This window comes from Rhinopithecus roxellana, chromosome 16, assembly GCF_007565055.1.
Source record: "Rhinopithecus roxellana isolate Shanxi Qingling chromosome 16, ASM756505v1, whole genome shotgun sequence".
NCBI lineage: Eukaryota > Metazoa > Chordata > Mammalia > Primates > Cercopithecidae > Rhinopithecus > Rhinopithecus roxellana.
The window spans coordinates 77505773-77523048 of NC_044564.1; the positions used below are offsets into that span (position 1 = coordinate 77505773).

Genomic DNA, 17276 nt, shown 5'->3' on the forward strand with positions numbered 1-17276 from the left:
TTAGCTTTAACCCAACTTATAAGCATTTTGTTTTCAGAATTTGCAATGCCTTTTAGGAATTATGCTCAAACGTTACCCTCATTTGTGTGTGTGTGTGTGTGTGCGCACGCACTTACATCCCATTATAAAAATGTTTTCACCAGTAACATTTACAATTTTTAGCATTCATTCATATGTATATAATTTTAAGACAAAAAGTGGTTAAGAACTATGTAAACTAAATAATTTGGTTGGTTAAATATCCCCAATTTTGTGACATGTGGCAATTTTTTTAAAACTTATATTTCATTATTCTTATTATATAGGTTTTTCTCTCTTCTATTTGCTTCTAAGAAGTAAAAAATGTCAATTTATTCTAAATTTATATATCTTTGCTAATACTTCTAAAGTCATAGAGAAGCAAGATACAGAAAGCAAGGGAAAAGTGTAAGAAAAATATGCATCTACAATTTTCAGACTTTGGATTATAATTCCCATAGATATTGAACTTGCGTTGAAGCAGGCCTTTTGCTTATATTATCTCAATAACATTTTTATAACATTTTGAGGTAGACCTTACGTTCATTTTACAAATGAGAATACTAAGATTTGGAGAGTTTAACCAATTTAAGCCTGAAGTTACAACTTAATAGCAGTAAGGTGGACAAACGTTTTTCCGTTCTCCAATTCCTACTGCCTCCTAAACATGTTTTACAGACATGGGTCTCTTAACAATGGGACGTGTTCTGAGAAATGCATCACTAGGCAATTTCGTTATGTGAACATTACAGTGTACCTACACAAACTTAGAAGGTATACCCTACTACATACCTAGGCTATATGGTAGAGCCCATTCCTGCTAGGCTACAAGTTTGGAAGCATGTTATTGTACTGAATACTGCTGGCAATTACAACGCAATAGCAGTTGTGTATTTAAACATGTCTACACATAGAAAACGTGCAATAAAAATACAGTATTATAATCTTACGGGACCATCATCATATAAGCAGTCCATCCCTGACTGAAATGTCAGTTAGGCAGTACATCACTGTATTTCTTTCACTCTTAGAAAATGAAGTCAAGGGGAATATAATTTATTTCCATATACCTACCTCTTCTCAACAAGTTCCTTCTTATATTTTTTGGCCATAGGGGAAGATTCTAATATTCACATCTGAATTTCAATTACCTTTAAGCAAAATATAGTGTCTTCAAAACCCAGAACTAGACAAATCACAAAACTTGTTTCCCTGGTACATTGTTCTGTAATATATAATATTTAAAAGTTTTGGACTATGCCATAACTAGTATATTTTATTCCCCTGACAATTCTATTCATGATTTTTTTCCCATGAAATGTTTTCCATCATTGAAACACTCTTAGACCCATGATTTTTTATCAGGTACAATGGTATCCTCTTCATTACTTAGTTGGCAAAAGTGTTACTAACGAAGCGCAATAAAAGTAATTTTAGGACATTTATCCCTAAACTACTGACTTTTTTGTGCCATTGAAATAACTGAGACATCACTTTGTTGGGGGAGCTTTTGATATACAAGTAATTTATAATTTATTAGAAGTCCTTAGTCAAAATAAGGTAAATTAGGTAAATTACCAAAATAAGGTAAATTACGTACTAATTAAGCTAATATTAAAGATTAAAATAACTGTTAGACTATCTAATCTTCAGATTATTTTAAAAGATAACTGTTACATAAAGCTAAAAGAACATGATAGTTTACAAAGGACAACTAAAACCAGATTTAAATTAGTATATTCACAAAGGTATCTTTTAAAAATATATAAAAATTTAACACACTTCAAATAATGCTCGTTGGAACCTTTCAGATGATTTTTAATGCACCAGATTTATTGACCATTTCAAAAGATCACGATATAGGCAGATAATTTAAAATTTCTCTGGGGGCAAACAAATGAGTATATATTAGATGTACACGGACTGCAGCCAAGGCAGGCGTGAGTTCCTAGGTTATAAATATCATCTTTATAAAAATTGGGTATTTTATAGGACATCCAAGTAACACCGACTTATAAAAGCAAACACTGTACTTAAAATGTTGGCCACATAAGAGAGAATAGCTGAAGGCTTTAGGGGATTGAAAAATGTACGAACTCAACCAATTAAAAACGCATTACTCATCCCTCAGAACCAAAATACAGGGAAAAAAAGTACAACAGGTTCTCACAACATCTAGAAAAGTTCAGGGAATATGAAATGTTTCTTGGCACCCAGTTCTTGCTGTTTTAAAATCCGTCCCTTCCTTGTTGGCTAGGCCTCTCTCCAGGGAAACTAGCCAGGGCAAGAGGCAGGGGAACTGTACATGTGGGAGGTCCCGAGGGCCCTTGCACCCACTCGATCTCCGCCAAGCGGATGGCCAAGCGCCACCTGTAAGTGTCCGCTGGCTGGGGCGGGAGGGCACCGTGGTCCAAGCTATCCGCGGTTACAGCGCGGGCCAGGGCGTGCGCGAGGTGGGGGGCGCTGGGAACCGGGGAGGAGGGGCCCGCTCGAGGCCCCGCCTCTCTCTGGCTGCGGCCTCGGCTACAGCCAGGACCCGGAGGGCTCCGAGTCCTGGGAGCGGAACCCGGAGTCAGGTTCCTGTAGAGGCTGCTCCTCCTTGTCCGCGGTCGGACGTGGTCCCCGCTGCTCGAGGTGCAGCTGCAGCAGGGCCCGGCGGTACATGGCCTCCAGCTTCTCAAGTCGGGCCCTCAGGGCCCTGGGGCTGCCCGGCTCGTCCTCTGGGCCGCTGTCTGTAGCCCTCTGGTTCGTGCTGGCCTCTTCAGGGACCCGGACCGACTCCGCGGGCATCCCGTCGCCGCCTTCGCCGGGGAGCCGCAAAGCCTGACGGAAGAGGCTGCGGTTCTCGCGCTTCAGCCGCCGGTTCTCGAGCCGCAGGCGGGCGTTCTCCTGTCGTAGCCGCGCGTTCTGCCGGTCCCACTCGTCCCGCGCACGGATGGCCTCCAGGTGGCTCGCCGCCAGGTCGGCAAACCGCTCCTCCAGCTGCTGTCGGGCGCCGTCCGCGCGGCCTCGCCAGCCCACGCCGCCGCTGTTGCTGCCACCCCCACGAGTCCGGCCCGAGCGGCCTGGCCCTCGGCTGGCCACAGTACCGTCCCCGCCGCAGCAACTCCCGCGCCTAGTGGCGCCACCACGCATGCGCCACATCGGTCCCATCCCAACCGCGCCGCCAGCCCAGCGGACTGAGGGGCCGCGCGCCCAGGCGGGGGCAAGTTCGGGGCCGGCAGGGCGGCCGGGGTGACGGCGGAGGAAGAGAGGAGGTGGCGGGCGGCGGCTGCTGGCTTAGAGCCAAAGGAGGCCGGGAATTTGCCCAGGCAGAGGCGTGTCCTGTCTCCTGTGGTGGAGCTGCCCCCTGGGCCTGCTATCTCCAGGCTGTGCTGACACACAGTTTCCCCGGGAAGCGCTTTGCTGTTCAGCCCTCCGGCTGCGCGGGAAAAAGCGTGTATACTCAGCTGAGTTCTGCCAGGGCGCTTCCGTGCAGGCCTGGGCATTGCAGGAACAAGCCGTCCTCGCCCGCCCCAGAGCGCAACCAACAGTGGTTACTTTGCGCTTTACACGGCATTCTCAAAACTAATGGGACAAAAGCTATGGGGCAAGTTGAAAAGCTCTATGTATAAGTACTTCATTTAAAACCCAGTGGTTTAACTCACTCCTATGTTTAATAAAACGTTCAACAGAATTGGGCTGAACACCTGTCATGGGATTCCCCAGTGGAAACACTTAGCTCTCCAAACAATGCAGTCAGTTCCCAATTTGTGAATGGCCAGGAATTCACTTTTTAAATTGTTCAGAACTCTGTAGAAACTAGGTCATACTGGCCGGGCGCGGTGGCTCAAGCCTGTAATCCCAGCACTTTGGGGGGCCGAGACGGGTGGATCACAAGGTCAGGAGATCGAGACCATCCTGGCTAACATGGTGAAACCCCGTCTCTACTAAAAATACACACACACACAAAAAAAAAAAAACTAGCCGGGCGAGGTGGCGGCGCCTGTAGTCCCAGCTACTCGGAAGGCTGAGGCAGGAGAATGGCATAAACCCGGGAGGCAGAGCTTGCAGTGAGCTGAGATCTGGCCACTGCACTCCAGCCTGGGTGACAGAGCGAGACTCCGTCTCAAAAAAAAAAAAAAAAAAAAAAAAGAAACTAGGTCATACTTAGTTGACTTGTTCTGGCCAACCCCCAAAACCTATGAAACAAGATGTGCTCTGTTTACTGAAAAAACTGAATACTTGGTTCCAAAGTTTCTGGGATCAAGTATGAACATCTTATTGAATGAATCATACCTTCTTGTAGGGTCTCAACGTACATAGTAACTGGATTATTGCAAAGTAATGTAAGAATTAGGTACTGATGCCAGACTCTCTTGAGCAAGATGCCCTAGGAACAATCTACATATTTAACAAGGTCCCAGAGAATTCTCAGGGTAACCAAAATTTCCAAACCACTGCAGCGAGTAACGAACAAGTAAAACATATAAGTACATACATGGGGTTTTCATTGACCAGTACAAATAAGGGGAAAATACAGTTAATCAAATTTTTTTGTATTTTTATTTTGTTACGCAAGATCTTAAGAGACTGCAAACACCAAATGTGTTCTCAATTATCTCATTTTATAACATGAAAAGGAAAGATACAATTTTGGAATTTCAAAAAATATAAATTTAGTTTTAAGGAGGACCATATCATTCTTGAGATGGAGTTTCGCTTTTGTTGCCCAGGCTGGAGTGCAATGGCGCTGTCTCTGCTCACTGCAAACTCTACCTTCCGGGTTCAAGCGACTCAAGAAGGACAGTATCGTTCTTAATTTACATTAAGGTTGAGGCTGCAAGGCTGCTGTGAACTGTGATCACACCATTGTACTCCTCCTGAGAGACAAAGGGAGACCTATCTCAAAAAATAAGGGAGGGTGAAGGGATGAAGGGAGGGAGAAAGGGAAGTTTGGAAGAAAAGGAAAGAAAAAAATGTGGAAAAAATCGATCCAATAAAAAGGTATTAACACGCATAAAGATTGTCTTATGTGGCAGTGAACATTTGTCTTACGATTTGTTAATGGAGATTCCACCAATCTTTCAAATACGACATAGAGACAATGTAATTTCCAAGTTGAAAGTGGAGTTGAGACAACAGAGTGATTAAAATGATTAGTACCAAAAGTATATACTTTATTTTAATTTATTTAGAATAATATGTCAAGAATCGTATACTTGAAGGTGGAAATTACAACTTTTCTGAGGATGGTAGCACAAACAGTAAAAACTCTTCACACTATAGTTTGTTAATGGTCTACATATAAAAATATTACTGGGCAAATAATATGTACCTATATATGAAAATGGAAAAAATTTGGAAAATATATGGAACTGATCAAATTTAAAAGAAATGCAAGACTACAATAATACTTAAAAGAAAACATATAGAATAAGTATATAAGTGCTTGATTAGAAAAATAAAAGGTAGATAGATACCTGTGCTGCTTTTTAAGACTGGGGTCTTCTGAACAGTAAAATTGCTTGCTTGCTAGATAGGAGAAAGTCTCAAAGGACATAGGTCACTCTTCTCTGACAACTTGTTCATCATTGTTCCTTAAGCTACTCTTGCTCAAGAAAAAGAATTCTACTATAAAAAGAATTCTGCTTAAACAGTTTAATAAATAAGAAAGAAAACTTCCATGAACTACTTGCACTTTGCATTTAGGAAACTCTAAGACCAAAGATTATTTCTTGACTAAGGTTATGAAGTTTGAAGTAAAAGAACAGAAAAATGCAAGTACAGCAGTCCCTCTTATTTGTAGGAATATATTCCAAGATCCTCAGTGAATGCCTGAAACCTTGGATGGTAATAAACCCTGTATATACATACACTGTATTGGTGGGTTCCACACTGGTAGATTCAGTCAACCACAGATCAAAAATATTTTTTCAATAAAAATGCAATTAAAAAATACAGTGTAACAACTATTTACATAGAATTTACAGGGCTTTGGTTAGTAATCTGGAGATGATTTAAAGTATATGGGAGGATGTGTGTAGGTTATATGCAAAAACTATGACATTTTATATAAGGTCCTTGAGCATATTATCAAGAGTCCCGGATCCAATCCCCCAAGGATGCTGAGGGACAATTGTACCATGTTTTTTTTTTCCAGTTGATAACTGACATAGCCACTGAGTGACCAATGGGTGAGTAGGGTCAACAGCATAGATGCAGTGGACAAAGATGATTCACATTCCTATCAGGATGGAGATGGTGAGAGATTTCATTACATTACTCAGAATAGTGCACACTTTAAAACTTATGAAATGTTTTTCTTTCCTGGGATTTTCCATTTAATATTTTTGGCCCAGGATGACAGAAAGTAACTCAAACCATGGAAAGAGAAACCTCAGATAAGGGGGAGACTAATGTAAGTAATTGAGAATGCTTAGTTTTTCTATTTCCCCAAAACAACCTTTTTTTTTCTTTTTTAAAAGGGACATTTTTGTAAGTATTTAGTCTCCATGCCCTCTAACATGAAACCAATGCCCATTCTCTAATTATTTTACAACTTAAATATCATATTCTAAAATTGATCTGCCTCCTATCTTAGGTAAAATAAAAAATAAAAGAACATAAGTTTACAATCATCATGCTTCTTAAAATAATGCCTCAAACCAACATTTTTGAAAATATGATAGTTAAAAAAAGTTGTCAGCAAATTGTAGCTGGGACTGTTTTTTGCCTTGCACTTCATACATGTATTTAGTATTTCTTACAACCACGTTTGAATAATAGCTGTTGAATTTATTGCCCCTTCCTTGTATCCCTCAAACAAGTTGTTCTTTCCAGATACTGTAGCTGTTATATATTTCTAGATGTTGGCTTGAGAAAGAGGCCCTATGGATTGTTTCTTGTCTTCCTAGTTGATTTCTAATATTATTTTATTACCATGTTCATTTAACTCTCATTTGCCCATTTTGAATCACATTTATTATAAAGTAAGTCAAACGTTAAGGCAATCTGTGGCACATTCACACTGGAACAAGTCATCCCACATTCAATTTCTCTTTGTTGCTTTTCTCTTTATAATATTCTATAATATTGCACCAAATGAATTCTGGAAAACAACTTTGATCAAGTTCAATGAAATAACAATGTTAAACTCATTAGTCTGGTAGGGCTATACACAATGTGGATGATCTGATTATCTCTGTGCTTACCTTCCATTACTTTTCTGCTGGTCTATTCACTCTCCTACCAAGAGTCCTCACATTCTTTTGTCTAGGAGTTTGGTTGTATTGTATTCCTATAGACTGACTACTGTAGGTCCAAAATTCATGAGTTGAACCCCTGACCATTTGAAGATGGAGCTTTGGGAAGTGATAAAGTTTGGATATATGTCCCCACCAAATCTCATGTTGAATTGTAATCCCAAAATTTGGATGTGGGGTCTAGTGGGAGGTGAATGGATCATGGGGGCAGATTTCTCATGAATGGCTTGGCACCATCCCCTTGGTGCTATCTTTGCAGTTGTGAGTGAGTTCTTGTGAGATCTGGTTGTTTAAAAGTGTGTAGCACCTTCCCCATCTCTTTCTTGCTCCTGTTTTTGCCATGTGAAGTGCCTACTCACTCTTTGCCTTCCACCATTACTAAAAGCTTCCTGAGACCTCCCGTAAGCAGATGCCAGCAGTGTGTTACCTGTACAGCTTGCAGAAGTATGAGCCAATTTCTTTTCTTAAAAATGACCCGGTCTCTGGTATTTTTTTTTTTTTTTTTTTTTATAGCAATGCAAGAATGGCCTCATACAGAAAATTGGTACCAAGAAGTGGGATGTTGCTATAAAGATACCTAAAAATATGGAAGCAGCTTTGGAACTGGGTAACAGGCAGAGGGTGGAAGATTTAGGAGGGCTCAGAAGAAGACAGGAAGATGAGGGAAACTTTGGAACTTCTTAGAGACTGGTTTAAATGGTTGTAACTAAAATTCTGATAGTGATATGGACAATGAATCCAGGCTGAGAAGGTCTCAGATGGAAATGAGGATCTTACTGGGAACTGAAGCAAATATCGTGTGTGTTATGCCTTAGCAAAGAACTTGGTTGCATTGTGCCCTTGCTCAAGGTGTCTGAGGAAGTCTGAACGTGTGAGCGATGATTTAGTGTATTTGGTGGAAGAAATTTCTAAGGAGCAAAGCATTCAAGTTGTGGCCTGCCTGCTTCTAATGACCTATACTTAGATGCAGGAGCAAGTAAAGTAAAGGATGCAGGAGCAAGTAAAGTAAAGAAGTAAGTTGGAATATATATTAAAAGGGAAGCACAGTTTAGAAAATTTGCAGCCTGGCCATGTGGCAGAGAAAGAGAAAGCTTTTTCAGGAGATGAATTCAAGTGGGATGTGAAGCAACCACTTGCTGGAAAAACGTGCACAACTAAAAAGAAAACAAGGGCTAATATTCAATAAAATGGGGAAAAGGTCTAGAAGGCATTTCAGAGACCTTCCCAGTAGCCCCTCCCATCATGGGCCCAGAAACCTAGGAAGAAAGAATGGTTTCCTTCCTCCTACAAAGAATGGCCCCACTGCCCTGTGCAACCTCCAGACACTACTCTGCATGTTGTGGCTGCTGCAGCTCCATCCTTTCTTCCTAGGGCCCCAGGTGCAGCTCAGGCTGCCACTCCAAAGGGTGCAAGCCATAAGCCTTGGTGGTTTCCATGTGGTGTTAGGCCTGCAGGCACACAGAATGCAACAATTAAGGAGGCTTGGCAGCTTCCACCTGGATATCAGAGGATGTATAAGCAGGGGCAGAACTCTCACGAGGGACCTCTACTAGGGCAATGTGGAGGGGAAATGTGGAGCTGGAGGCCCCACACAGAGTCCCCACTGAGGTACTGATTAGTGGAGCTGTGGAAAGAGGGGCACAGTCCTCCAGGCCCAGAATGGTAGATCCACTGACAACTTGCACCCTCAGTGTGGAAAACCTGCAGGCACTGAACAACCTGTGGGAGCAGCTATGGGGATTGTACCCTGCAGTGCCATGGGGGCAGAGCTGCCCAAGGCCTTTTGAGCCTTGCACCAGTGTGCCCTGGCTGTGAGACAAGGAGTCAGAGGAGATTATTTTGAAGCTTTAAGATTTAATGACTGCCCTCCTAGGTTTCAAACTAGCATAGGGCCTGTAGCCCCTTTCTTTTGGCAGATTTCTCCCTTGTAGATTGGTAATGTTTACTTAATGCCTATTCCTTTATTGTATTATGGAAGTAACTCGCTTGTTTTGGATTTTCCAGGCTCATAGATGGAAGGAATTTGCCTTGTGTCAGATGAGACTTCAGATTTTTGAGTTAGTGCTGGAATAAGTTAAGACTATGGGGAACTCTTGGGAAGACATGTTGTAGTTTGCGGTGTGAGAAGAACATGGTATTTTGGAGGCCAGTGTTGGAATGATATAGTTTGTATCCATGTCCCTGCCAAATCTCATGTTGGAATTATAATCCCCAATATTGAAAACGGGGCCTGGTGAGAGGTGATTGGATCATGAGGGTGGGTGGATTTATAATGAATGGTTTAGTACCACCCTTTTGATTTTGTTCTCACAAGTGTGAGATCTCGTGAGATCTGGCTGTTTAAAAGTATGTAGTACCTCCCCCAACCTCTTGCTCCTGTTTTTGCCATGTGAATTGCCTACTCCCCCTTTGCCTTCCACCATGAGTAAAAGCTTCCTGAGACCTCCCCAGAAACAGATGCTAGCACTGTGCTTCCTGTGCAGCCTGCACAACTGTAAGCCAATTAAAAAACTTTTCTTTTAAACTGCCTAGTTTTAGGTATTTATTTATAGAAATGCAAGAACAACCTAATACAGGAAGTATTAATAATTAAGTTTAGATGAAATCTTGAGAGTAGAGCCTTTATGATGGAATTAATGTCCTTACAAGAAAAGGCACCAGAGCATCTCTCTGTCTCTCTCTCTCCCAATCTCTCTCTCTCTGTCTCTGTCTCTCTCTCTCTCACTCTTGCTCTCCTTTCCTCCATGTGAGAAAAAATCCAAGAAGGTACCATCTGCAAGCCAGCAAGATAACTTCACCAGGGAACTGAATTAGCCAGTACCTTGATCCTGGACTTCTCAGCCTCCAGAAGTATAAAGAATAAATGTATATTGTTTAAGCCACCCAGTCTACGATATATTGTTACAGCAGCCCAAGATGACTAATATAGTACCTTTTACTTTTTTTCCTCAATTATCTGGATTGTAAAGAATTCATCAAGGCAGAGTTATACCCCATCATTTCATAAATCTGTCTTAGCTCTCTTCATCTCAAGGTACTTTTCCCCTCTTTTAAACATTGATATGATGGGTATGTGACTGTGGTAATCTTTTCACATTGTATTAAGTATACCAAAATATCACATTGTATATGCAGGTTATACAAATAAAAGTTTACAACTTTTGTCAATCATACATCAATAAAGTTGAAGAAAAAAATAAACATTGATAAAATAATGCCTTATCAGTAATTTGATAATTTGATGCTGAAGTCCTTCCCTATGTTAACATTTCATAAATCTGTCTTAGCTCTCTTCACCTCAAGGTGCTTTTCCCCTCTTTTAAACATTTATATGATGGGTATGTTATTATAGTTAGCTTGATTATGGTATAGGTATACCAAAATATCCCATTGTATATGTGATATCACATATCGCAAAATATCACATTGATGTATATACTATACATCAATAAAGCTGAAGAAAAAAATGAAACATGGATAAAATAATGCCTGGTAATTTGATAATTTGATGCTGAAGTCCTTCCCTGTGTTAACATTTCTTGTGCAAATGGATCTGCAAATAGGGTGTGAACTTTTGGAATTAAAGGAACAGTTTGTAGTGTGTGTGTGTGTGTGTCCGTGTCTGTGTGTATGTGGTGTAATACGAGTGTCTCTTGGATAACTAGGATGTTGAAATTATTTATTCCTCCTTTTCTTATATAATCTTAAAGGGAGATTTTACCAAGTAAAACCATTAACCACTTAATAGTCAAAGTTAGACTATCCAACAGGCCTAGCTAACTGAAACTCACCAAGAAAGGTGTGTAGAATGCTGAAATTATTATAGTGAAATAGGAGGTAGCACTGCCTTAATAATAGTAAACCTTGTTAATGACTTGTTTTAAGATACAGTGGATACTTTTTAAAAATTAATAAATAAAATGTGTTTTGGAGTCAGACATACCTGGATTTGACAAATACCACACTCTTTTTACCCCAGATATATGACCTTGGACATCCTCCTGAAGCCATAGTTTTCTCATTTGTCAAATGGAAATAAAAGCAGTTATCTACTTCATGGAATTTTTGTGAGCGTTTGGGTATATATTAAAATACTCAATAACTCTTGGTGCTACAGTTTGGTTTGTTTCACCCCTCCAGATCTCATGTTGAAATTTGATCCCCAGTGTTGGAGGTGAGACTTAATGGAACCAGTGTTGGAGGTGACTTAATGGAAGGTGTTGGCATCACACAGCAGAACCCCGATGAATGACTTGGTGCCATCCTCAAGGTAATGAGTGAATTCCAACTTTTCTAGTTCCTGAGAGAGATGGTAGATAAAAGGAGCATCACACCTTCCCACTCTCTCTTGCTTCACCTTTTGCCACATGACCTCTGCACACACTGCCCCCTTACACCTTCCACCATGAGTGGAAGCAGCCTGAAGTCCTCACCAGAAACAGATGTTAGTGCCATGCTTCTTGTACAGCCTTATGAACCGATTTTCTTTCTAAATTATCCAGTCTCAGATATTCCTTTATAATAAAACTAAATGGACTATGACATTATTATTACTTTGTAGTTGTTTCTATTTTATAAGGTAGACATTTACAGGATGAGTTCTTTTGAATAGCCACTGCTATTTAACATCCCAATTTGAGTTATTTGCCTGAAGAGCTACCCCAAATACAGTACATGGCCCCTTTAAGAATTTGATTCTTATTTCTTGGTAACTTTCATTAAGTGTTTGAGTTTTAAAATCCATATTTTGTTAGTCCCATGTGCTGAAGAGTTGGTTAATCACATTCTGATCTTTGTGTTTGCTAACATTCTCTCTAAAGCCATAGCAGAACGTGGTTTATTTTCTGGGAGCAGATTTATTAGGGCTATGAAGAGCATGTATTGATGCTTGGTAGCATGAATATCTCTTTATTAGAATAATTACTAGAGAGCTAGGAATTGGGAATATTGATTGCATTTATTTAGTCTTTTGATATGGATAAAAATATTAAAAGCCATCAAACACTAGCATTGTCCTTTGACAGCATCATTTAATTCTAGCTCCAGGGAAAATTGTGACATAAACAAAAGCAGCATGACTTATCTATCTTAATTAGAATACTTTGTACAGTAGGAGATATGCCCACCTTCCTTCACATAAAGGCACTAGCCAGAGAAATGAAAGAGAGCATGTGCATTATACATTAACAGAAAGTAATGTAGCTTAAAGCAAAAGGTATCCACACAGGATGCTTGGCCAAAAGAAGCTTCTAAAACAGACTTTTTAATATGGGAAATGTTCTTGTTACTTCTTCAATAGTGCTGTTTTATGATACATGTTTGTAGATTAGCATTATTCTTTTTTATCATTTCTTTATTTTTATTTTTTATTTATTTTTATTCATTTATTTTATTATACTTTAAGTTCTAGGATACATGTGCACAACGTACAGGTTTGTTACATGTGTACACATGTGCCATGTTGGTGTACTGCACTCGTTAATTCGTCATTTACATTAGGTGTATCACCTAATGCTATCCCTCTCCCCTCCCCCCACCCCATGACAGGCCCTGGTGTGTGATATTCCCCACTGTGTGTCCAAGTGTTATCATTGATTAGCATTATTCTTTAAGGAGTCTGGACCTGTGCTGTCCACTAGCCATGTGTGTCTATTTAAATTTAAGTTAATTAAAATTAAATATAATTTAAAAATTAGTTCTTCAGTTGCACTGACCACATTTCAGGCAGTCACTAGTCACATGTGGCTTAGTGGCTAGGATGCTGGATGGCACAGATATAGAGCCTTTCAATTATAACAGAAAGATCTATTGGACTGCACTGGGACAATCTGTATATCCCACTCCACATTCTAATTATTGGTCTCAGCCTTCAAAAAGCCATGTTGAAATTAGTAACGAAAATAAAATAAAATGAATATTTCTGTATATTTTCAGCATTTTCTTATGCATAATTTCAAGTCAATGAAACAGTTCTTTCAACAACCTTCTACATATAGGGTCATCTTATTCTTAAGTATGTGTAACATACAGTAGTGATTTGTCTCCATCTGATTTCTAAAGTTACATTCATACCATGAAGGTAGTAATAAGACTTGTAGAATAATTTTTAATTAAAACTAAGTTATTCATGAGCTAATTTCAAAATGGTACAAAAAACAAGTAAGTTAATTTTTCTCCTACCACTGTTCCTTAAACCCATTGTGTCAGCTCTCTCTTCCATTTCCTTAGATAATATCTCAAAAAGAACCATTAATATACAGTTACTTCTGGGCACTAATGAATAATCCTTATTTTCAGATATTAAAGGTCTGCTGCAATATAATTCAAAACCTCAAGTTCTCATTCAATTCATGCCTTCTCCCTTCCTCAGGGCAGTACCACTCTCCATACCTTACGAATTAACCAGCTTGGAATTCAAAAGAAGGGGAAACTGATGTTTATTTTCTTCCATACTTCACCTGTTTACTCTCCACTAACTGCTATTTCTAGCTCCTTCTAGGGCAGGAACAAGGACAAAGTCAAAGTAGAATTAAAGGAAAAGAGGAAACATAATTGCTGGGGCTACAGTTTTCTTTCATTGAGGCCCTAATGGCAGATCCTGCCATCAGGCTTTTGTTCTCTAAAGGTAACTTCGTGGTTCTTTGGCCATGCCATACTGGTCTTCTGACAGAGACCGTTCCCTTTTCTTTTCTGGTAATGAGTCCTTTTCAATCCTTGCTCTGGTGGTACACTCTGCACAGCCTCTTTCTGTGAGATTGCTTCACCTTCCACAGGTAATCCTTTTAGGTATGATCTTTTAGAAAATGTTAAAGCCAGTTATATTCCTTGCTTCCCACTTTAGTCCAAACTCAGAAAGTATAAGTGGCTGTGACTACAGCTTTGTCATTTTGCTCTGTTATCAGTCAGCCTCAGCTAACCTTTAACCTCTAGATTTAGCCAGGCTTTGTTTCAAGACCACTTTCATCTCACTCCACTTTGTGGAATTATATGCCAAAAAACATAGTTTGTGTTTCAGTTCTGGGTATGATTTAGCCCCTTTTAGAAAAAGTAGCACCTGGCCGGGTGCGGTGTCTCATGCCTGTAATCCCACCGCTATGAGAGGCCGAGGTGGTGGGGATCACCTGAGGTCAGGAGTTCAAGACCAGCCTGGCCAACATGGTGAAACCCCATCTCTATTAAAAATACAAAAATTAGCTGGGTGTGGTAGAGCATGCCTGTAATCCCAGCTACTTGGGAGGCTGAGGCAGGAGAATTGCTTGAACCCAGGAGGTGGAGGTTGCAGTGAGCCGAGATCATGCCACTGCACTCCAGCCTGAGCAACAGAAAAAGACTTCTCAAAAAGAAAAGAAAGAAAGAAAAAGAAAAATTAGCACCTATAATCCATATCTCTAGCTTTGTCACTTCAGCTGAGATGAGGAAGAGTTCTATCACATTTTAAACATCAAATAATGTCTCTCTTAGGGAAGTCTGCACATACATTCATTCAAGTAGTATTCATTGAAGTTCAACTGTTAACCAGATACTAATCAGAGCCTAGGTATACAGTGGTGAGAAAAAGTAGATATGTACATTGCTCTCATAAGATAGCAATTATTTTTCACTGGTAGCTAAAACAGTATGGTCTTTGGAGCCAAACATATAATCCCATCAAATAAGCCTCCTCCCCTACCCCATTCTTATTGTGAGAGGTTGGATTTCATCTGTGTAATGGAGGTGAACTCTCTTTGTTTCCATGACCATCCACATCCTATTGAAATATTTAAAATACATAAAGTACCCAGCACATTTGAGGAGCATAATAACATGTATCATCATTACAATTGTAAACTCTAAATTTGCAAACTTTTAGGTTGTGCTGATTTCTTATATTCTCTCTTATCTACATTTTCACTAAATAGTTCAGTCAACACAATGACCTTAAATTTTTTTTATGTTAGTTTTTCAAAGTTTTCTGTTAGTGATTTCTAAATGTAAATCTCAATCCAAAAATTTTACTCTGAGTTGCAGCTTCATATGTCAAATCTCACACGACATGACTTCTTGACTCTCTCACAGGTGTTTCACATAATATTTTCAAAACAAATATCTTAAAACACTGCCTCCCTATCCTGTTCTTTTCCCAAACTTCTGCATCTCAACACTGTTGTGGGAAGTCAGGGACTCGAAACGGAGGGACTGGCTGAGGTCGCGGCAGAAGAAAATAAATTGTGAAGATTTCATGGACATTTATTAGTTCCCCAGATTAATACTTTTATAATTTCTTATGCCTGTCTTTACTTCAATCTCTGAACATAAATTGTGAAGATTTCATGGACATTTATCACTTCCCCAATCAATACTCTTATAATTTCCTATGCCTGTCTTTAATCTCTTAATCCCGTCATCCTTGTAAACTGAGGATATATGTCACCTCAGACCCTGTGATGATTGCGTTATCTGTACAAATTGTTTGTAAAACGTGTGTTTGAACAATATGAAATCTGGGCACCCCGAAAAAGAACAGGGTAACAGCAGTTTTCAGGGAACAAGGGAAGATAACCTTAAGGTCTGACTGCCTGTGGGGTCAGGCAGAATAGAGTCTTATTTTTCTTTTTGCAGAAAGCAAATAGGAGAAACATCGCTGAATTCTTTTCCCAGCAAGGAATAACCCTGGGGAAGGACTACATTCCCAGGGGTAGGCCTATTGACGACCGCTCTGGGAGTGTCGGTCTTATGTAGTTGAAGATAAGGGATGAAATATGCCCTGCTTTCCTGCAGTGCCCTCAGACTTACCAGGATTGGGAAATTCCAGCCTGGTGAATTCTAGTCAGACCAGTTGTCTGCTCTCAAACCCTGTTTCCTGTTAAGATGTTTATCAAGACAATACATGCCCAGTGGGATATGGAACCTCACCAGTAATTCTAATTTCGCCCTGGCCTTGTGATCTTGCTCTGCCCTTCTACCCTTGTGATCTTTTATTGCCCTTTGGAGCATGTGATCTTTGTGACTTACTCCCTGTTCATACTCCCCTCCCCTTTTGAAATCCCTAACAAAAAGTTGTTGGTTTTGCGGCTCAGGTGGGCATCACGGAACCTGCCGATATGTGATGTCACCCCCAGAGGCCCAACTGTAAAATTTCTCTCTTTGTATGCTTTGTCTTTATTTATCAGACCGGCTGACACTTAGGGAAAATAGAAAAGAACCTACGTTGAAATAATTGGGGGCTGGTTCCCCCGATACAACACTAGTCCCACCATACATCTTGTTGTTTAAGCCAGCTCTCTTCTTTAACTCCTCCCTTTTCCGTGTCATTCCCACACCTAGTACTCAACCCATCTCAAGTCATTCATTTCTTCCTCTAATATTATCTTGATTTTTCACAGCATCTCCTGTGACAACATATTAACCCAAACTATTACCATCTACCACCTGGTTTATGCAGTAACTGCTTTATTGATCTTAATCATTACCCTGTCAAATCCATGGTACACAGATTGTCCAGTGTGACTTTTTGTCCCTGTTCCTGCCCTTGAAGAAGCCTGTTTCAAACTCTTCAAGGCTTCCAATTATACTTCTAATAAAATCAAAAATCTTATCATGGTTTTATCTTGGCCTACAAATTCCTGAATACTTTCTGATTCCTGACTCTTGCCTACTTCTTAAGACTCATCTATTTTTGTTGTCTCTATACTCTATACTCTAGCCATGCTGATTTCTTTTAATTCTTACAGCTCATCGAATTGTTTCCAATGTTGAAGATTTTGAGCATTCTTTTCCATCTAATTGGAACATATTATTCCTCCACTCTGTGTCTGGCTTATTATTATTATTTCAGTCCTTTAGATCTCAGTTTAAACATTGTTTTCATCATCTTCTTCCTTGATGACTTAACCATTTCATTATCTATTCCTTCACTCTGTTCATTTACTTCAGAATGTTAAAAATTATTTATAATTATATTTTTATTATCTGCTTCATTAATCTGTGAGTTTCAACATGATATCCTGTTGATCTCTTCTACTAGTCTGTAAGTTA

At 39.8% G+C, this 17276-nt stretch overlaps 1 protein-coding gene across 1 annotated transcript; it reads right to left on the bottom strand.

The window, feature by feature from the left end:
• Positions 1-1832: 1832 nt before the first annotated feature.
• TUSC1 (tumor suppressor candidate 1) lies at positions 1833-3695 on the bottom strand. The gene has a single exon (XM_010388478.2). It carries the CDS (start codon positions 3169-3171, stop codon positions 2542-2544), a length of 630 nt encoding a protein of 209 aa, XP_010386780.2. The 5' UTR covers positions 3172-3695; the 3' UTR covers positions 1833-2541.
• Between the last annotated feature and the right edge of the window lie 13581 nt (positions 3696-17276).